This window comes from Cynocephalus volans, chromosome 9 (genome assembly GCF_027409185.1).
Source record: "Cynocephalus volans isolate mCynVol1 chromosome 9, mCynVol1.pri, whole genome shotgun sequence".
In the NCBI taxonomy this organism is placed as follows: domain Eukaryota; kingdom Metazoa; phylum Chordata; class Mammalia; order Dermoptera; family Cynocephalidae; genus Cynocephalus; species Cynocephalus volans.
In genome coordinates this window covers 1586936-1611949 of record NC_084468.1, presented here as the reverse complement: position 1 = coordinate 1611949, position 25014 = coordinate 1586936, and the positions used below count along the sequence as shown (strand labels likewise).

At 43.0% G+C, this 25014-nt stretch overlaps 1 protein-coding gene across 1 annotated transcript in view; it reads right to left on the bottom strand.

The window, feature by feature from the left end:
• Positions 1-25014, bottom strand: part of NSD2 (nuclear receptor binding SET domain protein 2) — an 89800-nt gene that overhangs the window by 38417 nt on the left and 26369 nt on the right. The window contains exons 3-9 of the mRNA XM_063107294.1: positions 23994-24156; positions 19137-19303; positions 18184-18666; positions 8245-8389; positions 4986-5104; positions 2630-2711; positions 1238-1362 (exon numbers count right to left, since the gene is read on the bottom strand). Coding sequence (XP_062963364.1) covers positions 1238-1362; positions 2630-2711; positions 4986-5104; positions 8245-8389; positions 18184-18666; positions 19137-19303; positions 23994-24156 — 1284 coding nt within the window. The remainder of the gene's footprint in view (positions 1-1237; positions 1363-2629; positions 2712-4985; positions 5105-8244; positions 8390-18183; positions 18667-19136; positions 19304-23993; positions 24157-25014) is intronic.

Below are 25014 nucleotides of genomic sequence, written 5' to 3'. Positions count from 1 at the left end.
ATAAAATCCCACTCAGAGGAGTGGTCTCTATTTACACAATCACTGAGGATTCAGAATGGCGAGCTGCTGAGCTCGCTGGGTAGCTCATCGGATTGCCCAGGTCTCTGACCCTCATGCACTGGGAGGCCTACCCCTTCTCTAACAGGAGGAAATGAATGAGGCACACTTCATCCCTACCGTGGACCGTGGCAGAGACCAGGTCAGAAGTGCTGCCTTCTGACCCAATAGGAGTTAGGAGCCTCTCCAGTCCCTGTCTCACTACCCTGTCCAAAAAGCCTAAGGTTATCGTTTGCTTATTACAGAAGAAGGACTCATGTCTACAATAAGAAAAACAAAATTACAGGGACCAAAATAACAAGAAATCAAAATTCAAAGTAAGCTCCATGAAGGCAGTCACTAAAATCAGGAAACCAAAACTACCTCTAGACAAAAAAAGTGTCACACCTGCATTTTGTGGCCATTTTTTTGTTGTGTTTTGTTTTTAGCAATGGCAAAGACTTTAGATTTGATAATGAAGTCTAGATGTTAGGTTACAAAGATGGCAGGTAACAGCCTCCAACTGCTATTATTTTTTTGCTAACATGTATTTTGCAAGTCCAGGAAACAGGAGTCATATTACATTGGTAGTTCTGACTCACCTCAACGCTCAGGTATCTAAGAATACTCCAGAATTTAAAGGACCAAAGGCATGGACCCAAAGCCATGGAACACATGAGAACGAAGAAATCTTTGGCTTCCTCCTTGAGCCTAGGTCTGGAAGCAGCAAGAATCAGGTGTGGCATGTGAGCCACCCTTCATCTCCCCAGATGAGTGCACAATGACCGGTGTCAGCTCGACTGACAGCGTGTCACGTCAGAACCAACACAGACTTACTGTCATGTGAAAAAATTACACTGTGAGGACTATATCAAACACAACATTTTAAAGATAGATTTCAGGAATAATTAAACTGCATCAAGACTGAAGTACATATGTACATTTACAAATACACTATGTATGTGTGTGTGTGTGTGTGTGTGTGTGTTTATACTCGAAGTGTTCAAATAGACTAAACTAGTGCACTGTTCTCTTCCATTTCATGAATTTTAGATTAGTTAAAAGAACCTGAAACTAACCTACACTTACGGAGAACACCAATGTCGTGTTTACTAAGCCTGACCTTCACTCACACTGCAACTTGGGCAACTAGGTGGCTCTCTATGAATGCCATGGTTGATCATTATTATTGTTATTTTACCTCATTCTCAGTTAAGGATGCAGAAGGAGATGAACTTTTGCTAAACCCAAGAGCTGAAGACGCTGCTGTGGAAGCCCGATTTCGTTTCTTCAGTGGTTTGCATGCATCAGACAGATTTTTCGTTGCTGTAAAATAATTTTGGTTTATAAAGTAAAGTTTGAAATCCTAAACCCTCAAGCTCTTTACTGCTTTAGAATTACCCCTCAAATAAGTAAAATTCTAAAGATAAATCTTCTGAGTTCCTTTGTTGTATTAAGGGCTTAACTATTTATCACAGAAAAATATGAATGAAAAGAAAACCAGACGAACTTAACATTAACCCATGTCCCCGCTGCCTGGGCCCCAAAAACATGAACCTGGAGTCAACGTGGCTCCATCCACATCTGGTTCCACATCCCCCTGCTGGATTATTCTGAAGCAAATCCCAGACTTATCATTTCATCCATTAAAAGTTTAGTACATATCTCTAAAATGTAAAGTTTTAAATATAACCACAATTCTATTATCATACTTAAAAGTAACAATCCCTTAGAAAATCTAATATCCAGCCAGTGTTCAAATTTCCAATTGCTCACAAATGGCTTTTTTTTTTTTTTTAAACAATCTGTTTAACTATTTTATAAACCAGTACCACACCTCATGCAAAACAAGGACAACAGAGCCATTCCCAATCTTCACTTTCTCTCTCATATGTTGTTTTCCTTTTTAATTAACAGCTGGAGGTGGTAAGCCTTCTTTAATAAACTATCAGGCATATTTCAAAAACATAATTAATGAAAAGGTAAAAGGGAGTCTGATTACTCCTTTTATTGTTTTATAGTTTGGGTGTTTTTTTTTTTGACGGCTGGCCAGTGCCAGGATCTGAACACTTGTCTAGGAATTGTAACTCCACACTCTAACCAACTGAGCTAACTGGCCAGCCCTGATAGTTACCTTTCATAAACATTTTAAGCTAGTTTCTTCAACATATGAAATAGAAATAATGAGTCCTTACTATGGCTTTTAGCTAATATACACAGAAGATCAGGATACTGAAGAGTTGTGGAATTTATAGCAAGAAACATGAACATTTCCAGCTTAAATCACCTTTCTAGTAAAGTTTTAAATTGAAAACAAAACCAAGTAAAAATCAGTAGAAAAATAATTTCCATAAAATTTAGCTGAATCCTTAAAACAATTTATATACAGAAAGTTTGTTTTCTAATTACATGAGAACCTCCTTCCCTTCTTATCATTTTAGGTTTTAACTTAATTGTATATCCCTCCCCAGCCCTGTTCTTCATCAACCCCACTGAGGCTCCCCAAGGGCAGGATCAGGCTGCCCTGTTCACTGCCCAGCCCAGCCCAGGAACCCAGTAGCAGCCAGGAAGGAAGGAGTGCTGACCACATTACCTGCTGGGCTCTTGAGAGAGGAGACTACCTCTGTGGCCTTGTAAGAGCTTGTTCTGGCCGTTTTGTCAGTGATTGTATCTCTCTGTTATTGAAAAAATAAAGAAAACGGAGAACAAAAAGAAAAGAAAGAAGAAAAATCTCCTAATGTGAATGAACATAGGTTGCTCAAAAGTTGCATGACAGAAACGTCTTCCTCTGGAAATGTGTTCCATGCACACAAGTCATCCACAGTTGCCCAATCTCATAGACTTTTTTTCTCAATCTGGACTGATTCTTTACTGCTCTAAAATCTGTCAGGAGGGCAGGGTGGGCAGGGCCATGCCAAGACCTGTTGTAGTCATGTTAAAATACCTCATAAGTTGTGTTCAACATGCCACCTGAACTTTCCACCAAATCCAAAGCACTGTATGAATTAAGGGAAATCTGTCCTTCTACTTGAGAGGTTGACCAACCAAGTTAAAGTCAGCCCCGCTTAGTTGGTACCAACATTATTAGTCTAACTCGCTATGCTGAGAATTTCCAATTTTGAGAAAAATTCCAGATACACCTCACAAACAAATATCATCAATAAAATACACTTCATAACAGAAGAATAGGGGAAAAAAACAGAAGGTACCATGAACATTTTGTCGAGTGCTGAGATTTTGAATAATGTAGCTGAAAATGCCCTGTCTCAACAGCCCTGGGACTACACTGCCTAGTGGTTAACCTGCCACTCCAAGATGCAGGGTCCCTGCACTCACTGCTCACCTCATCCACCTGTCTGGGACCAGGATAGGTGGAACAGCATGCCAGCGGGGTAGTCACAAGGACTGTGGATAAGGTAATAAGTGCATATAGCACCTGGAACAGTGCTTGGCACATCAAAAGAACTCAATGCATATTAGGAACTATATGCAATATGGCTTAGGTTTACAAAAACCAGATCAGAGATGACACCACTACTTTTTTTATGATGTGCTATTTCCTGAGCTATTAGTTAATAAAATATTTCTACCTAGCTACTTAATGTGAATTTTTATATTTCAAATGCCCAGGATCACACATTTTTTTAGGTTGTATCATTTGTACAAATATTTCAAAGCAACCAATTTTAGTATGATTGCCAGTAAAAGGCTGCTTACTAGAGGAGATATTAAGTATGTGCCTCCTGGTAACTGCAAAATTTAGTGACTTCAGGTAAACTTTATCTAGCTTATTGCTGGACACTTGATCACTGAACAACCCCATCTGATGGCAGGTGCCCCAGAAGAATGTTGTTGGCCAGGAAGATGGTGCAAGGACTGCCTGCTCCCCTGCACTGCAGATACAATTTTAAAGAAATAAGACAGATGATACAGTCTCCACATATTTACACTTTAGCAATGTGTGAGATTTATTTTCCACTCTTGAAAATAAAACAAAACAATAAAAAGAGCAACTTAATTTAGGTCAGTAAAAGACAGGATCAAGCTTTACTCAAAACTATAAATATAAGACTACTGTCAGAAGTATTACCGAACAGACATAAATTCAAATATAAAGCACAAAGTCTGTTCAACCTCTCAGTTCATGAAAAAGTTAACTGGTCACCTGAGAGAGACGGAATAAGCAGCACAGCATCATACACTAAAAAAGGGCTCCACTTTGTACGTGCACGAACACCACACACTAGATAGAATACTCCACTGTTTTCCTGGATGGATGGACCTTGGTCAGTTTCACTCCCCTCCAATTACCAGGCAAATGCTGTCCCTCAACGCTCACTGGAAATATGCTAGGAGCATAAGGCCCTGGGGGCTGCCTTTGTATAAAGCTCGGCCTTTACATTGATGCTGTCTCTTCTTTAGCTGCATCGAACAAGCCTGCACAGCCTGCCTAGTATCTCACTGAATAAACAATAATATGAACCACTAATGAGCTGAATGAGTTCATAAAACCTACTGTCAATGCCTTTAACGTGTTCTGTAACTTTTCATCAGAGTATAAACATATATCTCTAATGGACTTTCATGTCAACTCATTATTTACATCTTGAATAATAACCCCTATAGACAAGAGTCATTTCTAATACACAATTTTGTCCAATATAAAAATCAAGCATTACTCAAAGTATTTGGACATTTGTTTTCTTGGATAGCAAAGTATCAGCAGTTTGTGTACTAACATCCCTGATGATTAAGAATTCACTTTCTTCAGCAGCCTTTCTCAGTGGGGTTCCGTGAGAAAAGCAAGCCTTACTGCTGAGTACTACCCTGAGGAGGGCCGAGAGGACCGATGCCTGCATCCTTTCCACATTCCTATGTAGGGAAACACTGGTGCCAAGAGTTACATAGCACATGTCCTGACAGGCCAGGTAAACCCGGAACTTAGTTACCTTCCGAAGACTGTGCTTGTCCATCCTGAGTCTTTTCCTAGGTGCATCCTCAACTTCAACATCTTCTGTAGGGTCCTGTGTCCTCTTTGTGTGGTTTCTTTTTTTCCCATTTAAGTTACCTTTGAATGGGGAATGGGGAAAACACATGAAAAACACTCCACAAGCTGCCCTCAAAAGCACTGAGAACCTACCCAGTTTATTCAATGCATAATCCAGCCCATGACACGTTTCCTGTAATCCTGCTGATTTCCAGGGCCTATGTCTTTCAGATCAAATCTCTTTACAACAAAACTGGGGACTGAAAATGCTTTATCAAATCTAGAAATTATTATATTGGTGTTTGTTATAATTATATTTTATTGTATTATAGCATCAAATTTAAATATAATCTAGTATTTAAAAAAAAACTTTTACTTACTAACATTCAAAAACTAGTGGAATTTAAGTTGAACTTAAAAAAAATATTCAACTTACTACTTTTTATATATTTCCTTAAAGAACCATTTTAAGTAGCAACACTACATTTGTGTCTGCAAATTAGGGGCTTTCTACATGTTTGTTTGACTGTGCCATACATTAGGTGTTCTCAGGAATATCAACTAATCCAAGCCTTAAAATGTCCAAACAGACTGACCTAGAAAGATAAAATGTAAAAAGTGCAAATTCTAAAAGAGGTAATTAATTTGAACATGCCAATGTTTATTTTAAACATAAATCCAATATTTTCATTTGCATGACTGCTTTACAGAGGTTCAGGATTTTTTTTTTTTTTTTAATTCTGTTTATTTATTTTATTTATTATTATTATTATTTTTGTCTTTTTTTTGTGACCGGCCGCGCCACTCAGCGCACCGGCCATCCCTATATAGGATCCGAACCCGCGTCGGGAGCGCTGTTGCGTTCCCAGTGCCGCTCTCTCCCGACTGCGCCACGGGGCCGGCCCCAGGATTTTTTATTAACAAACTGTTCATCAGACATCTTGCAGAAGGACTTTGTCTCCTCAAACCTTACTACCTGTTGGGACAGAACACACCAGTACAGGAGTGCTCATCTCTGTGGCGTCCAGCAGGACCGCAGGAGAAGGTGCAAGTGTCCATACCCTGGGTGCCAAACGTGCACAGGGCCTCACCGTGGGTCTAGGCCTAAGATTACTTCTAGAGGAAAGGCAGTCAGCCGGAGTGCTGGGCCTCAGCAGGCTCTGATCCCAGCCACACCACTGTGGGGTGGCTGCAAAGGCCACTCAGGAAGAGACCCACAGAGTGGTGGACAGTGGAATCGACTCAGCCACTGCCCGAGCATAAGCAGCAGGCAGCAAGGCCAGCCTGACACCCAGAATCTCAGTCAGGTGTGCCCCTTATCAGCATCTGCTCACTAAGCTACAGACATGTGCCAGCAGCAATGTCAAGTGGCACCTCGTTTTCCCGTGAGGTGAACTCATAGTCCTTTGCTGAGTACCTCCTAAGTAGCACTCTCTTTACCTAGAATGAGGCAGCAGTCATTTCTTTTCTTTCTTTTTTTTTTTTTTTAAAAGATGACCGGTAAGGGGATCTTAACCCTTGACTTGGTGTTGTCAGCACCACGCTTACCCAGTGAGCCAACCAGCCATCCCTATACGAGATCTGAACCCGTGGTCTTGGTGTTATCAGCACCACACTCTCCCAAGTGAGCCACAGGCTGGCCCAAGGCAGCAGTCATTTCTTACAAAAATAAGCAATACGGGCATCAGTTAATCTCTAACACTGAGACGGGGAACAGCCGATGCACGAACATGACACCCCATTTTTGTTGAAAGGGTTAAAGGGCACCTACGGACCAGCACACACCTGACACACAGTGGGCAGAAACCCCTTGTCACTTCTATCTACTAAGGACTCAGAAACAGCCCAAAACAGCAAAATATGACACACAATCAAATTCACACTTACTCTTCAAGGGTAAGCTGAATGTAGCTTCAGGAAAACCCAACTCATTTTTAAATAAGCCAGTCATTGAAAAGGCACTTCTCTAAATTCAGTATTCTGATGAAGTGAGGTGAACTTCTGCCTTCTAAAGAAATTACACAAACACCAAATACCCTTGCTATGCTAAATTATAGTATCTGCAATGGACACTGAACAAACTGAACAGAACTCAAGACAGACATAACCAGAAAGCCAACGTGGAGGCCTAGAAAGCCCTACATCAAGATGGAAACACCTGTAAGGGAGACTGAAAAGTAAGACAGGCATGTGCTCCACACCCTAACACATGGCGCTGCTCCAGGAGCACATGCTAGCTGTGTAGGGTGAGCACATGCTAGCTGTGTAGGGTGGGCAGACTGTAGTTACATCTGGGCCTCAGCCCCCTTTCAGGAGAGTCTTGAAACACTTTGTGTGTGGCCTCTCCAAAACTCCTCAGTGATGAACCTTGCTACAGAATTTTTTTGTATGTTAAATTGATACCCAAGTATGTCACACTTATTTTTACATTAGAATGTCAGTCTTCCACAACTCATGTGGCCACTGTTACACACTGTCACACATTTTCTCCAAATCTTACAGTGTTAAATCTCCATCACCATGCCACTGCCCAAAGCAGAGTAGCACACTTTGTTGTTTAAACTTGGGCTGGCCGGTTAGCTCAGTTCGTTAGAGCAGGGTATTGATAACACCAAGGTCCAAGATTCAATCCCTGTACTAACAAGTCACCAAAAAAAAAAAAAAAAAAAAAAAGTAAATTTAAACTGAAGGCCTAGGAAGGACCAAAGGACACCCAATTCTAATGTCAGGCTAGTTTAGTCCAGTCCACTTCTTACCCTGCGAGCTCTCAACCAAATAGGCTGGGAACTGCCCCCGCTGTGGGCCCCTTATGAGGGACAGAGAGTATGCTGGGACTGGAGGGCCATAGGCCTGAAGTCTGACCCTCCTACATCACGTAAGCCTGGAGTCCTAGAAACCATCTGACTCCCTTCCTTCTTCCGTCCTCGCTCAGACAACCCCATCGGCTGCAGTGGCTGGAGTGCCTGCTTCACTTGGGCAGAGGGTGAGGGACCCACAGGCCAGACAGGATCACATGGAACAGCTCTCACAATGAGTGAGGTAATACAGACAGCAGAGGTTGCTTTCATTGTGAGCACATGCACTCTGGTTGCTGGCCCAAACACATGGGTCAGAGCTGGGGAAGAGTGAACATGTTCCCTTACAGTTCCAAGATCAGAGCTCAGTTTGGTACACTATGCATCACACCAAAGTAGAGGACACTAGCACAGTTTTCCATTTACCAGAGTCTTCTTCAGACTGGGCAGAGGTCAATAGGGCAAACTTTGTATTATAGCGTGCTTTCTGCTTTTCGTTGAGCATATTCCACTGGGATCCAAGCATTTCTTCAATTTCCTCATCTGAGGCATCTGGGTGCTCAGCAACAACCTGTGAACACAGAAAAGGGGTGTGGTAAGAAAGCTAAATGCACAGAACTTGTTTGGGTCTCACTGTGCACAAAATCAAACGTGCAGCACTTTAGAATTCAGTGTGTGGCATTTTTACTCCATCACGGAACTATGTCCCATAAAAATTTCAAAGGAAAATAGTGCTTAATTAGTGTTGCAACTCATTGAAAATAGTGCTTGGTAAGAAAAGAGAGAGAGAAAAAAAGAATTAGTACCAGTGGAAACAATTCAAATATATTTATGTCAATATAGGAAATGATAAATTCTAAGAAGAAAAAGATATATACTTGTCCAAAATCACTAAATCACTTTTAAGACAGTTTCTAGGCATCTTTGAAAAATCAGTAGCAGAACAAGTCCCACAGAAACGCTACCTCTGCGCATGGAGGTGAGGCCTTGGCTTGGCTTCCTTGCTGACAACAGCACCCACCCTCCATCTTCCACAGACAAGCCATGGACAGGAAATGGAGGCAGTATACCAAGGAGCATGTCCCCACTTTTGTCACAGCCAGGCCAGCACACAGAGACAATCAATCTGCACAGCCAAGAAACAGGACTTCCCTGGCCTTCCAGCTATACTGGTGCTGCTAACATCAGCCCCCAAGAGCACTTTGGAAGTGCAGACTCCTGGGCCCCACACTGAAGTCTGTTTTTTTGTTTTTTGTTTTTTTTAAATTTTATTTTGTCAATATACACTGTGGTTGATTATTGTGGCCCATTACTGAAACCTCCCTCCCTCCTCCCTCTCCTCCCTCCCACCCAACAATGTCCTTTCTGTTTGCTTGTCATGTCAACTTCAAGGAATTGTAATTGTTGTGTCTTCTTCCCCCCCCCGCCCCCCCATGTTGTGTGTGTGTGTGTGTGTGTGTGTGTGTGTGTGTGAGTGAATTTATTTATTTATTTTTAGCTCCCACCAATAAGTGAGAACATGTGGTATTTCTCTTTCTGTGCCTGACTTGTTTCACTTAATTTTTTTTTTTTTTTTTTTTTTTAAATTTTATTTTGTCGATATACATTGTAGCTGATTAATGCTCCCCATCACCAAAACCTCCCTCCCTTCTCCCTCCCCCCCTCCCCCCCAACCATGTCCTTTCTGTTTGTTTGTTGTATCAACTTCAAATAATTGTGGTTGTTATATCTTCTTCCCCCCCCCCCCCGGTTTGTGTGTGTATGTGTGTATGTGTGTGTGTGAATTTATATATTAATTTTTAGCTCCCACCAATAAGTGAGAACATGTGGTATTTCTCTTTCTGTGCCTGACTTGTTTCACTTAATATAATTCTCTCGAGGTCCATCCATGTTGTTGCAAATGGCAGTATTTCATTCGTTTTTATAGCTGAGTAGTATTCCATTGTGTAGATGTACCACATTTTCCGTATCCACTCATCCGATGATGGGCATTTGGGCTGGTTCCAACTCTTGGCTATTGTAAAGAGTGCTGCGATGAACATTGGGGAACAGGTATACCTTCAACTTGATGATTTCCATTCCTCTGGGTATATTCCCAGCAGTGGGATAGCTGGGTCATATGGTAGATCTATCTGCAATTGTTTGAGGAACCTCCATACCATTTTCCGTAGAGGCTGCACCATTTTGCAGTCCCACCAACAACGTATGAGAGTTCCTTTTTCTCCGCAACCTCACCAGCATTTATCGTTCAGAGTCTTTTGGATTTTAGCCATCCTCACTGGGGTGAGATGGTATCTCAGTGTGGTTTTGATTTGCTTTTCCCGAATGCTGAGTGATGTTGAGCATTTTTTCATGTGTCTGTTGGTAATTTGTATATCTTCCTTAGAGAAATGCCTATTTAGCTCTTTTGCCCATTTTCTAATTGGGTTGCTTGTTTTTTTCTTGTAAAGTTGTTTGAGTTCCTTGTGTATTCTGGATATTAATCCTTTGTCAGATGTATATTTTGCAAATATTTTCTCCCACTCTGTTGGTTGTCTTTTAACTCTGTTAATTGTTTCTTTTGCTGTGCAGAAGCTCGTTAGTTTGATATAATCCCATTTGCTTATTTTTCCTTCGGTTGCCCGTGCTTTTGGGGTCATATTCATGAAGTCTGTGTCCAGTCCTATTTCCTGAAGTGTTTCTCCTATGTTTTCTTTAAGAAGTTTTATTGTTTCAGGGTGTATATTTAAATCCTTAATCCATTTTGAGTTGATTTTAGTATATGGTGAGAGGTATGGGTCTAGTTTCATTCTCCTGCATATGGATATCCAGTTATGCCAGTACCATTTGCTAAAGAGGCAGTCTCTTCCCCAGTGTATAGGCTTGGTGCCTTTGTCAAAGATCAGATGGCTGTAGGTGTGTGGGTTGATTTCTGGATTCTCTATTCTATTCCATTGATCAGTGTGTCTGTTTTTATGCCAGTACCATACTGTTTTGGTTATTATAGCTTTGTAGTATAGCTTAAAGTCAGGCAGTGTTATGCCTCCAGCTTTATTTTTTTTTGCTCAGCATTGCTTTGGCTATGCGTGGTCTTTTATTATTCTATATAAATGTCTGGATAGTTCTTTCCATTTCTGAGAAAAATGTCATTGGAATTTTGATGGGGATTGCATTGAATTTGTATATCACTTTAGGTAGTATGGACATTTTCACTATGTTGATTCTTCCAATCCAAGAGCATGGGATATCTTTCCATCTTCTTGTATCCTCTCTAATTTCTCTCAGCAGTGGTTTGTAGTTCTCATTATAGAGATTTTTCACCTCCTTGGTTAACTCAATTCCTAAGTATTTTATTTTTTTGGTGGCTATTGTAAATGGGCAGGCTTTCTTGATTTCTCTTTCTGCATGTTCACTATTGGAGAAAAGAAATGCTACTGATTTTTGTGTGTTGATTTTGTATCCTGCTACTGTGCTGAAATCATTTATCAACTCCAAGAGTTTTTTTGTAGAGGCTTTAGGCTGTTCGATATATAGGATCATGTCATCTGCAAACAGGGACAGTTTGACTTCATCTTTTCCAATCTGGATGCCCTTTATCCACACTGAAGTCTGACCAGTGGGCCCTCGGCCTTGGCTGCACATGGTAATAACATGGAGAGTTTTCAAACCTACTGTGCTTAGGTCCCACCCAAGACCAATGCAATCTGGCGGCCTGGCCTCACTATTTTAAAGATTTCCCATGGGTTTCTAATGAGCACCCAAGTTTGAGCACCACTGGCAGAAAGCAGGGCACAGGGTGATCCACAAACACCTGCAGTTGAATCTGACCCCCACCTGTTCATGTGTGGCCCACGAGCCAAGAACGGGTTTCAAATTTTTAAATGGTTGAAAGAAATCAGAAGAATATTTCATGACACAAAAATTATAGGAAATTCAAATATCAGTGTCCACAAACAGTTTTATTGGAACTCAGCCACACACATGCGTCTACATACTATGTCTGTTTTCAAGATACAATGGCAGAGTTGCGCAGTCGGGTAGAGACCTCACTGCCTGCAGGGCCCTGAAAGTGGTCTGCCAGCTGACTCAGAGCACGGTGCAGCCCATTTTGGAACCCGACCCAGATTCAAATGCTTGCTTCTCTACTCTCAGTAGTTCTGTGAACTTGGGCAGAAGAAGTCTCTGCCTCCAATCTGTGAAATGGGGCAGTAATACTTCACCTGACAGTGGTGAGGAATCAGCTGGCTGGATCCCACTACCACCTGTATCTACCAACTGCCCAGCCAACACAGGTAAACTCTGCCCAAACCCAAACCCCTACTCACAAGGAGGTCACTACAGACGTCTTCCTGCAGCCTCTACCATCAGCCCTCCTGCTGCCAAGGCAGGTCACACAATCATTTCCTTTCTACCTTTTGCCCCACTGTATCCTTGCCTGGGCAGCACCACCAGCACCAGTGCCCACCCACCAGCCTTTCCAGAACCTGCAGACAAGCCCACTGCAAAGACACCTCTTGCAGTTGCAAGTCCAGCTCCGGTCTCCAGCATTCTACAGGTGTTCTCCTCGGGATTCCTAACCCCACGCTGCCCCTACCTGGGCATTCTCAGCCCTGCTCCCACCACTCAACCTCGGCACCCTCCTCTCTCATCCCAGCAGGGTTCCACCTACCTGCTTGCTGCCTCATCTACTACATGAGCTCACACACTCCCAACTCTGCAGGCACAAAAGGTCTCTTTCAGATCCAAGAGCACTGGCCTCTGACCTCTCCAAACACAGCAATGTCTTCATCATCATCTTAGGTTAATAAAACAATGACCACTCAACTCATTAAAGTTTGTGGGCTTCATAATGAAGCAGTACAGTATTACGGTTACAAATTCTAGACACACACGTGCGCATGCCCACACACAATTAGGGTCAGCTCCCAACTCTCCTGCTTTCTACTGTATCATCTCACTAGTAAGGGAGCAACTTTACATCACTGAGCTCAGTCTAGTCAGCTGAAAAACAGATAATTTATACCTACCTTAAAAAGCCATGCTAAGTACTAGATACAATTTTGCACAACATCATACTGGTATCTGACATGTGGCAAGCGCTTAATAGTGGCTATTTCTTTATTTTTAGTAAACTATTTCAGATACAACAACAACAACAACAACAAAAAATGTGGAAAACCAAATACCCAAAGCCCAAAGCTGACTAAAATGTAGCGAATACAAGTGAAGACCCTACAACGCCTCACAGGTCACACTCACCTCCCTCACTCCTACTCTTCACACATCCTTTTATTTATTTATTTTTTTTAAAGATGACCGGTAAGGGGATCTTAACCCTTGACTTGGTGTTGTCAGCACCACACTCAGCCAGTGAGCAAACCGGCCATCCATATATGGGATCCGAACCCGGGGCCTTGGTGTTATCAGCACCGCACTCTCCCGAGTGAGCCACAGGCCGGCCCCTCACACATCCTTTTAGAGCTTCCTTTTGCTTCCAGACTTCAGAGAAGGCTGCTGTGGTACCCCTTCTCTAAGACGGCCCCATGGGCCCCGCCTGCTAATACTCATGCCCCCACTACTGAACAGCACAGGCCTGTGTAACTGATGTCACAGTGCAGAAACGGCAGCTTGTGACTTCAAAGTTTAGGGCACAAAAGACACATCCCTTGCCCTCTCATGGATCACCTACTCTAGGGGAAGGCAGCCCATGACGATGTTCCAGCAGCCTTGTGGAGAGAGCATGGGGTGAGGAACTAAGGCCTCCTGCCAGTGATGCAGGGAGGTGTCTCTGAAGCAGATCCTCAGGCCTCAGTCAAGCCTTTGGATGATGCAGTTCCAGCTGACATCTTAACTGCAACCTCAGGAGAGACCCTGAGACAGAACAACCCAGCTAAGCTGCTCCCAAATTCCTGACCCACAGAAACCATGAGATAATAAATGTATGCTGCTATTTTAAGCCACTAAGTTTCGAGGTAACTTGTTATGCAACAATAAATAGCTAATACAAAGGCATATACAAAGAACTGAGACATAAAGCATCGGTTCAACTCTAATGGATCTGTAAAAATTAGGATCAGGTAAGGTGGAAAAGACTTTAAAAATTGGAAGCTCAGTCCAGAAAAGTCTGCCAATGAAACTGTTGCTGACTCTGGAGTCTTGAGTCAACTACTGGTTTTTGTGGCAGTGGTGGACTTCAGATGCAAACAAAATAAGGGTCCTGCACTAACTACTGCCTGGGGTTCACCCTCTCAGGCTCTCCTTCTCCCACACAAAGGAGATGCCAATTTTCCCACAGATGGTATCTCCCAGCACACTCATCTTCCATCCACTCCAGCCCCTTCAGTTGTGTTCCCGGAACATCATAAAACACACTCACAAGCTGTACATCTGAGCTACGCCTGAGAAACAAAGACTGACAAGGAAAAACCATTAACGGAGTGCTCCACCCATCTGAAGATCCACCAGCAATAATCTTTGTTGGCAAAAAAGAAGCTAGAAATCGACCTCCAAAAGGGGTCAGCAAGTGGCAACCAAATGTCCTTGACAGTCAGTCTTCTATGTAGTGGCCCTAGGAAAGGAGGGTTCAGGCAGCACAAGGGAGACTCCATCTAACACTGTCTCTCAAGGGCTGCCCATTGGTAAACTGACTAACAAACAAACAGAAAACAACCCTGGGTGTACCACCACTCCCGAGAAGGAAAAATCCACCTTTCTTTCTCAACTCAGACTACCCTATAGGGTGGAGTCAAAGAGGAGCTTTCTGAATTCAAGTCTAGAATCCCTTATTTCAGAGCCAGCACACACACATTTGTAATGACAACAAAGTAATGGAGACAGCTGAGGAACATCCTAGCAGTCATCACTTTTCTGACAATACATAATTACTCAAACCAGTCAGCACCTGATCCCAGCTGGGAGAGAAGGGAGGCGCCTGTGGGCACCTCGGCGGCCAGGTGGGGGTGGGGTGGGATGTCTGCCACTAATGCAGAACTGAATGTTTGCTGTGTACCTTCCGTGTGGTTTTGTGCTGCTTTTAGTATGATGCCAATTCAGGCTTTTGTTTGTTTGGGGCACATTACTTAGTACTAGGAAGGCCATCTGAGATCAATTTGGGCTCCAAAAAAGCAAAAAGGACGGTTTTGAACAGTGGTTTAAATTTTCAGATACCCACTTTTCTTTCATAATTTCAAACAAGTGGAGAGAACAAGGAGAAACAGCCTAGGAACACACGGAGTGCAGATGGCTGAGCAGCTCCCACCAGGCACAGCCTTGCCCTGCTTCCAGAACCCAAGAGCACATGGCTGCTGACCAACTGTGCCTGGGCCCAGCTCTCCAACGCTGGCAGTGTCCTTTCAGAGCTTACATTCGCACCCTCCCCACAGCACACCTGATGTGGCGACTATCCTCACTTCTGAGTGCTTGGTACCATTTCAAATCCAACAGTGACCATGTTTCCTCCACCAGGCATTCATGCCTCCCTGGGTAGACCTCTTGACTCCTGGACAGTGGCACATATCTTCACAGCTACCCATTTACTTTGGCATGGACGTGGGTAGACAGGTATGTAAAACTAAATAGTGGGTATGCTGCACTTTCCAAGCTTCATACAAGTGGTAGAACATGCACATCCTTCCACAAATTGCTTTCATCAACCCCCAGCAAGCTCACTTTAATTGATGCATAGAGTGATGCTGTAGGAACAGACCATAGTCTGTCACTCATTCAATAACTCTAGTTTTAAAACTGTAGTGTCTCCAGGCCGGCCCGTGGCTCACTCGGTAGAGTGCGGTGCTGATAACACCAAGGCCGCAGGTTTGGGTCCTATATAGGGATGGCCGGTTTGCACACTGGCTGAGCGTGGTGCTGACAGCACCAAGCCAGGGGTTGAGATCCCCTTACTGGTCATCTTTTAAAAAAAAAAAAAAAAAAAACTGTAGTGTCTCCTTGGGTACAAGGGCAAAATTACTCTAGGGTAAATACCTAGGAGTGAAGCTGTAGGACACAAAAAAGCACATCTTCAATTGCACTAGATACTGCCAAACTTCTCTCCAGAATAGATGCAGCAAATGACCTTCCCCCAGCACTACGTGAGGGTTCCCATCGCTGCTCATTTTCTCGGCCTCCATGCCATCCGAGGTGAGTGACTGTTGGCCTGATAACTAGGAAGGACTATCCCACCAGGTTTTAACTGGCAGTTAGGTGGTCGCTGGTGAGGTTAAGCAGCATTTCTTTGTGTACTTAATGGCCATCCAGGCTCTTATGTAAACTGCCATTTTCATACCCTTCCCCCTTTTTTCCTCCAGAATTGTTTGGGCTCCGCACACAGAGCTTCTCCTTTCATTGTGTTGATGATGTCCTTGGCACATTAGTTTTCATTTTAACATAGTTCCTTGACAGTCTGTGATCAGTTTGGCTTACTGAAGAAATCCTCCCCTCTCCCAAGGTGACAAAATCTCCTCTCCCATGTTGGCTGAGTTCTTAAATCACTGGTGCTCCCAGCACCATGTCCAGAGCAGCCATCCCACCCCACGGGACTGTAGCCCCTTCCCATCTGTTTCCACATGCTCGAGAGTCTACTTCAGAGCTCTGTTATGAAGACCGTCACTGCCCTGAACGTCCCCAGCATGAATGTCACTGTCATAAGTAACAGAACTTCCCATCTGGTAGTAGAGCAAGTCCTCAGGCCAATCTTCTCTTCAAATGTGACCATGTTAGCATCCACTTACAAAATGCAAATAAAGTCCAGTTGGGAGTTAAATTAGAATCCTACCGAATTTAAAGATCATTATAGGGGAAATTGACAACTTCAGAAACAGTACATCTTCCCATATACGAATATATCTCTATTTATTTAGGTCTACTAAAACATGTTATTTTTCTCCAAAGTTACACACATATTTCATAATACTTATTCCTCAGTACCTTATATTTTTGTTTATATTATAAATGGCATCTTTTCTAATATTACATTTCCTCTTTCTTCCTGCGCTTATATATATTGACAGTATATCACCAACCTTGGTTAACTCTCATTAATTCCAAAGATTTTCTGTATACTCTCTTTTCTACAGAGACCTCTGCAAACAAAGACCTTTATTTCTTCCTTTACAATGATGCCTTTTTGTTTGTTTATCTTACAGTACTGGCCAGCATCTTCAGTACAATGTTTAATAAGTGGTGAAAGAAGGCACCTGCATCTGTCTCACTCATGATTTTAAGGAGAATGCTTCTAAAGTTCCATCAAGTAAAATTCTTGCTGAAAGTTTTTGATAGGTATCCTTTAATGAATGAACGAAGTTCCCTTCTACTCCTGGCTTACTAAAACTTTTTATCAAAAAACAATAAATTTTACCAAAGGCCTTTTCTCCACCTGTCAAGGTGATCATTTAATCTGCTACACAATGAATAACAGCAGAAGACTTCCTAACGTGAAGCCACCCTTGCAATCCTGAGCAAAGCCCCCACCAGTTACTCCTACAGGCTCCACCCAACCGTCTTTCTCTGGAAGACTTCCCAGCCCCTGTGCAGGGACAAAAAATATCACATCCATGGATTTCTTAGAACAGCTAAAATCATTCACTTATGTGTATCTGCCTGAATTCCTCGTTGGATGTGCCATGCTGCCTGACACAAAATAGGTGCTGGTTAAAAATTCATGGAAAATTTTTGGAAAATGAACCTATTTCTTATTGGTACCTTTAAGCACAACGTGGATTTAGACTCCTGAACAGAAAATTCCAAGAAAGTAAAATTAAAATGAATACCATAACAAAAAGGCTTTTAAGCCCTAGACTATAACCCACTCACTTTAAGTAAAAGTTAACATAACTAAAAATGGAGAGCCTAATCCCTTCGGTTCTTTGCAATGAAATGAGTCTTTACTGTGCACTAACAGACTGTGTATTTTATTAAAATGATTAAGAAAATTATTTAAATGCTTTCATCATTGATATATTAATGTCCTTTTAAATACCATGGAAACAAGCCTTCAACATACTCAGTGTTAGTGGATACATTAAATTTCATCAATGAGCAAACCCCATACTGAATGTTTCAGAACAGCCTGCTAGAGAAAACACCAACCCAGAGTCAGATTTTAAGGATAAGGCTGAGCTTCTAGCAAAGGGAAGCCCAATGAAACCCACGCCCCACCATTCCCAGTCTCTTCTCATCCACCCTGGGAGTAACCCAGCATGAAAAGGCAAGTATCTTTGCTCCCAAGGACTGTTCCCTACACGACATTATTAGATCTAAAATCTATGCAAGGCTTACTACATATTCTGCTGATAATGCTGAGAAACAGATGATTCTGCACTGAAGGGATGTTCCTCAAATTAGGGAAATCCCTAGCAAGAAAGACAACTTAGAACCCATCAGACTACTAACCTCATCCCTGTGCTTTTGACAGAAGACCAAAAACTGGGATGCTGCATCTCCTCTCCTGCTTCGCGGAGTAGAGGCCGTGGCCTTCTTCCTCCCAGGAGGAGACCCAACTCCTCTTCTGGAGTCTGCTTCTGCTGTCTTCTGAGGGGTGCTCTTCACTGTGCCGGGGTCATCCTCGTGGTTCTCGGCAGAGCCAGACGGTCTGGCTCTTCGCCTTCTCTTCATGGGAATGCCCTCTTCTCTCGTGGACTTGGGGTTTTCAGCAACTTCTTCACTAACTCCTGAGGATTCTACCATTTCTCCCAAAGACTCCACAGCAATGCCAGCTTCCTTAGCTACTTGAGGGTTGAGATGAAGCTGGTCACCCACGTAGACAAAGGTGAACTTGGCTTTCCGCTCCTCCACTGACATGCCTGCAGCTTCTTCTGCTTGAATGATGCCCATTTCCCACTGGGCCCTCAATTTCCCTGAAATGGGTTTCAACAGCTGCAAAGAAAAACATAAGACATGTCAGTTTCATTACACCAGCATAAAAGTTAACTCACTTTAAAGGAGGAAACTTTAAAAATTTCATATAAATTTAGAAATCAAAATCTATAGAAAACAATTAACTTAGAAGGTTTTAGACCAATTCAGCCCAACAGAATGACTCTAATGTTTCTTTAAACTGGAAATCAATTCCAATCACTTTAACTAATGTAATCTGTAAAAAAGAAAAATTTAAATTATAAGAAATTATCTCTGGGACTCATCAAATGAGTAAAAGAAAAATAAGTTGTGTCTCTAAAGAAACTTGTCATATTTCTTAACAGCATACTTGGGCAAAAGTAAACAACAACAGACATAAGAAGCCATTATAATATTTCAAGCAACTATAAGTTCAAAACAAGATAAATAAGTTAAAGAATAAAAATTAAAAATTAAATCTGAAAGCATAATAAAGGATCATCTATCACCTTAATTTTCTCAGCCTTCGTGGGTGCCTGTTTGGCACTCTCCTGGCATAACTTTTCAAACTGTTCTTCTCCTTCAAAAGCTACAAGGCTCTTCTCGAATATCCAAGCTCTTTCTGGGGCATCACCAAAGAACTGTACATGATACTGGCGTGCACTCTTTTTCTGACCTAGTTTTTAAAATAAGATATTAGAACATGAAAGTTGGAATATGAAGTGAAATCAGGCAAATCCAGTGCTGCTCTGAAGTTGCTTTACCTGGTGCTCTTTGAGCCTCCTGCCCTCAAGACAAACCCTACCCTTCCTTCTCCTCCCACCAGACTCCATGCCAAAGAGGGAAACTCAGACAAGACTCCGAACTGACCAGGAGAAGCAAGCTGATTAAACAGGCATCTTCACCTCTCCCATCTCACTTCCACTGCGGGGGGCTGAAGGCCAAGCACTGGGGAGTCATAAACGGACCAAGAGCTCCACCAGGAGCCGGGGCTCAGCACCACCTGGAGACCTTCCTCACAATACCCCTAGCAAATTCTCTGTCTCCCAGAGCAATGAACTCAACCAGTGCCCAGATCTGGGATTCTACACACCATTCTCTACTAAAAAGGACCCAGGTCTTCTTGGAGAAATGGTCAATTCCAGGACTGGAGCAAAAAAAGGACAAATGAGCTTGGAACACATTGTAGAGCCTGAATGTAAGGAAGTACTCAAAGGCTGATGGGGACATGTCAAAGTGACACAGCTTAAAGAAACTTAATGGGACTCCAACTGGCCAAATTTGGGACAATTTGAGCATTAAAAAGAATAAGCACTGTATTATATAACTAATTTTTCTAAGGAAGAAGAACTAATTTCACAGAAAAATTCCAGCTAAAATGTAGAAAGCATAAAAAAATAGACCGTTACCATTTTATAAGACAGTGGATCATCAAGGACTGATAAAACCATGGGGAAATGGCTGCTCGGGAGCACAGACTCCAGGCTTAGCCCCAAAATCACTCATTAATGACAAAAGGGGACTGACTGTGCACTTCCACTGGAGAATTCTGGTGGCCATCACCTACAGGGGTGTGGATGACTGATGCCATGAGCTCCTGATGTGGTTCAACTGGCCCATGTGTCCTTCCCTCACCTCTCTTGGTTCTCATGGGTTCCTCTGACCCCCTTTTTCAAGGTTATCTGAATCCCCTTTCAGTCGGAGGGTGCTAAACATGGCTCGCCTTCTTCTGAATTGTTTTTCAAATATAAAGTCTTCATTATCAGTCTTCTCAAGTTGGTTTTCTTGTGATTAGGAGGGCCTTCACCCCTCCATCACAAAATGATCCCTACAGAAGCAGACTGTTGGGGCTGCACTGTGGAGGGTGAAACAGGCCACTCAGTATAGGCAGGTTGATGACACTCCCTTCTTCTGCACACAGATCTTCAGTAAAGGGTCAAAGCTAGCTTTCAAAGGTTCTAAATGTGAGCCCCAGTCTGGCCTTTTTGACCTGGGTCTGATCATGAGAGACCTAGAGCAGTCATGAAGAATGCAGGGGGCAAGGAAGCAGGGAGTGCTCTTCTGGACAGAGGAGGCTGAGGAGGCATGACAGCCAGATGTGAAGCACGCACCCAATTAGATCCTGGAGGGCAGGAAAAAGCAGGTGCAGGGTAATGCTGGGGATGGCTGGGGAAATCTCAGCTGGACCATAACGACAAGCCATGTTACTATACAGTGCGTGCTGAAGTGGGGTTGGGTGCTGAGTCAGTAAGGAAAGGGTCCTTGTTCTGACATATTTGGGAGTGAAGTGCCACAACACCTACAGCCTATATTCAGGGTCTGGGACTGGGGAAGTGTCTATATAAGGAAAGAGATGGAACAGATAGAACAAGGTGTTTAAAGTTGGCAAATCTAGGTGAGGGGGATGGGTATACACTGTTCTACTGTGACCAGTGGGCTTGAAAGTTCAAATAAGGAAATAAAATATTTCACACACACACACACACAAAAGCTAGAATCCAAGTGTAACCACTTGATATTGTTGTGAAAACTGGGGGAATACCTGGTGACATAAAGGCAAATAAAAATGGGTACAAGAACTGCTAAAATTAAGTGACCAAATACTAGATGGCAACAGCGGAAATAACTGGTCAAACAGGAATGTTTTCAGGAAACAGCTCTAGAGATAAAAAGAGGAGTGGAGTTCAATCCAATAAAAATTCAGGTTTTAAAAGCAAAGATGAGGATAACAACAATAATTGCTAACATGAGTGCTCAACAGTCACTGTGTCATGACCTTTCCAAACAAATGTTACCATATCCTCCCTTTTCATACACAGGGAAACTGAGGCTTGGTGAGATTAAGTAGTTCATTACTGAAATCAACCAGCTGAATTGGACTCTGGCAGGCTGACCCCAGAGCCTATGCCTCAACTAGAGATCAATACTACGATGCAACAGCCCAAGAAGGGAAGCATGAGCCAGAGGGCGGGCCCAGGAATCAAGCGAAGCAAGTGAGAGATGAGTAAAAATGGCAACATACAGGGATGCCAGAGAGAAAAGCTGTTGTAGACAGCGGGAAATTATTCAGCCCTAAAGCAGGAGAGATATGATGAAATCAAAGTTAATTCATTTAAAGGGAGGTAGAACACGAAGACATTCAAAAGACTACTTCAGTCCCAGGTACGAGGGACTAGGAGCCTAACATGGCTTCACAGAAACCAATAAAAATCCCTAGACACTAAAAAGGGAATCAGTAGAAGTTGCTTGTGGTGTGCTATGCAGACAAATGACATATAAGTCACGAGGTTTGCTGTGGGGGGGTCTATGCCAAATTTTATTTTTTAATTTTTTTATTGAAATATAATTTATTATACATATTTGTGGGGTACAAAGTTGACTTTCAATAGCTGTGTACAATGTGTGATTCTCAAATCCAGATAGTTAGCTTATTCATCATTTCAATACGTGATCATTCTTTGTGTCCATTAACAAATTTCTCGTTAATTTCTTTTCTTTTCTTTTCTTTTTTTTAAAGATGACCGGTAAGGAGATCTCAACCCTTGGCTTGGTGCTGTCAGCACCACGCTTAGCCAGCGAGCAAACCGGCCATCTCTGTATAGGATCGGAACCCGCGGCCTTGGTGTCATCAGCACTGCACTCTACCAAGTGAGCCACGGGCCGGCTTTCTCATTAATTTCTTATTAACTCCCCTCCCCCTTTCTACCTCTAGTAACCATGGTTCTGTTCTCTCCTTCTGAAAGTTCAACGTAGTATTGATTGTTGCTTATTTCTCTCTATTGTTTATTTGTTTATTTATGAATTCAGCTCCCACTTATAAGTGAGGTCATGCACTATTTCTCTTCCTACGCCTGGGCTGTTTCAGTTAGCATAATTTCTCCAGGCTCATTCTAGTTGCTGCGAAGACATGCCTGGTTTTAAAGAGCTGAGAAGGAACCAGCAACCCTTCACACACATCTGTGTTCCTGTATCTGGGCTGCAGAAGCATGAAGGCCAATCCCAATCAAAGGGGGAACAGCTTCTGTCTCAACCAGCATTTTCTTTCACATTCTGACCAAGTCTAGATGCCCTGGGTTGCTCCCTGAGGTTCCTGAAGCCCCTTGGAAGAAACTCCAATTCTGGCAAGCCAAAGATGCCAAAGGTCCTCCAGAGACAGAGCTGAAGCCAGGCTAGAGAATCTTCTCCTCCACAAGTCCTCTGGAGCACACGTGTACTCCTGAGACTCGAGGCAGAGTCCAACCACCTCCATGGGACAGGAGGCCAGGGCAAGACTCAGGCAGGGGCAACTCAAGACTCACGCGAGCTCCTCTTTATCCTGAACCTGCCCCTCTAAAGTCTATATTTGCCAGGGAGACACCAATGTACCCTGCTCCCAGCAGCTACCTGTCCCAACAGCCAGCTGACAAGCCCAAGTGGCTGTGCAGGGGGCAGCATGAGGACCCAAGCCTGCAAGAGGTTGGGCCTCCAGCCAGAGGCCATGAGGGGACACGTACACATGCACCACTTAGGGCCACACAACACTGACTGGCCGGCAATACTGAGCTAGAGCACTGGCCTGGCCGAGCCACGGCTCGAGCGGCCTAGGACTCTTGCTTAGTTAGGTCCAACTCTGTATGTGCCATATCTCACGTTCCTCAGACTAAATTAAATTTTACTCTAGAAGAACTTCCCAAAAGAATCTCAAATCACCTGATCATTTGTTTACTTTTCCTCCAAAAACACATTTATAGGTTGTCCAACTATTATTTAAGTATTTGCTCTGTATCAAAGGCATACTACATTCTCAATATTTCTTCACCTGTTCCATGTACCAATTCTACCATTTCATAAGTCAAAGATGATCATTTCTAGTTTTATTCCCTCTTCCCACAGGCCTAATAAACTTGGATATTTTTAGAACTCAAATTTAGTATAAAATACTATTTCTGCAAATCATGCTGAAATAAGCAATCACTATATACCTAAATAATAAATTACTTATAATAAAACTTGAAAGCGATACAAAACAAAGACGCCTTCTCCTTTAACACTAATTCAATCAGATGAAGTACATATTTGAGTTAGATATAGAAAGAAACAGCATATTGGGCTGGCCTATTAACTCAGTTGGTTAAAGCACAGTCCTGATAAACACCAAGGTCTGGGGTTCGATGCTTACACCAGCCAGCCAAAAAAAAGAAAAGAAAAAGAAATGGCAAAGTGTCATATCTAAATCAATCGCTAACTTTAGGTAAAGTTGCAAAAATGAGCCACAGTAGGGCCAATGAAGGAAGAGTAAGAAAGAAGCCTGGAGATGAGAAAGTTCGAGTACAGAAGAGAAAGATGGGAAAACAGCTTTAAAAAAAAAAAAAAAAAACCCACAATACCTTTAAGTTTGGTGTAGTTGTGAAGGAGTGGATCAGCAGAAACCATGCAAGGCCACCAAGGGTAACCCGATACTTTGGACCACACCAAATCTCCGATGTTGTATTTCAAGAGGTGGTCTTTGTCTCTGCCAGTGTTTGGACAGGACTCTTTTTTGGCTGGAATCTGAAAATAAACAACAACAAAAAACATATGCAAACACATCCAATAACTACTCCTAAATTCAGCCTTCTATCCATAGAAGACCAAGGATGAATCAGGCTGCAGGTTCAAAACACACACAGATTCCCCCAAAAAGGAGCATGTTCCCCTTGCTGTGTTTTAGATCATAGCCCAACATCACTTCATCAAAACTGCTTGTCTCTCACCCTAAGCTAAAAGGTCAGCACAGTGCCTGACACACAGCACGAGCTCAACATTATGAAGAATTCTCACAGAACCCTGAATCCATACTGACCCCTGCCTCCCAGCTATGTGTCTGTTGGTTCTCTGGAACATGCAGCAGGTCACTGAATACGTGAGGGCCGGGCAAGGGAGGGGAGCAAGTCCTAGCTCCACCACCCTCAATCTGAGCCCTCGGGTCTGTCAAGCCTCAGTGTCTCTATCTCTAGAACATGGGAAGGTTACAAGGCTGGACACCCCAACAAGGGCAAACCCCTCCCCAAGCCACTCCTGCTTCTGCTCTCCAGTGGCAACAAGCACAGACGGCATGGCCCCAGCCTCCCAAAGGTGGGTTCCTAACCCTCCTCCTAAGAGCACTATATACTTGGGCAAATTGTTGAACTGCTTTGGGTCTCAGTTTCCTCATCTGTGAGCTGAGGATACCAGCCCGGAAAGCTCACCAGCTGTTACAAAGACCCATGAGCATGCCAGTGAGAGCTGGCATGAGCCACCACATTCCACACTTCAACAAGTGTCAGCTCTCAGATCACTGCACAGCGTCCCAGCTTTACTTACTGTCCCACTCTGAAGATGGAAGGTTAAAATTCAGGTGTTTTACCCAAGTTTTAACAAGACCAAGTG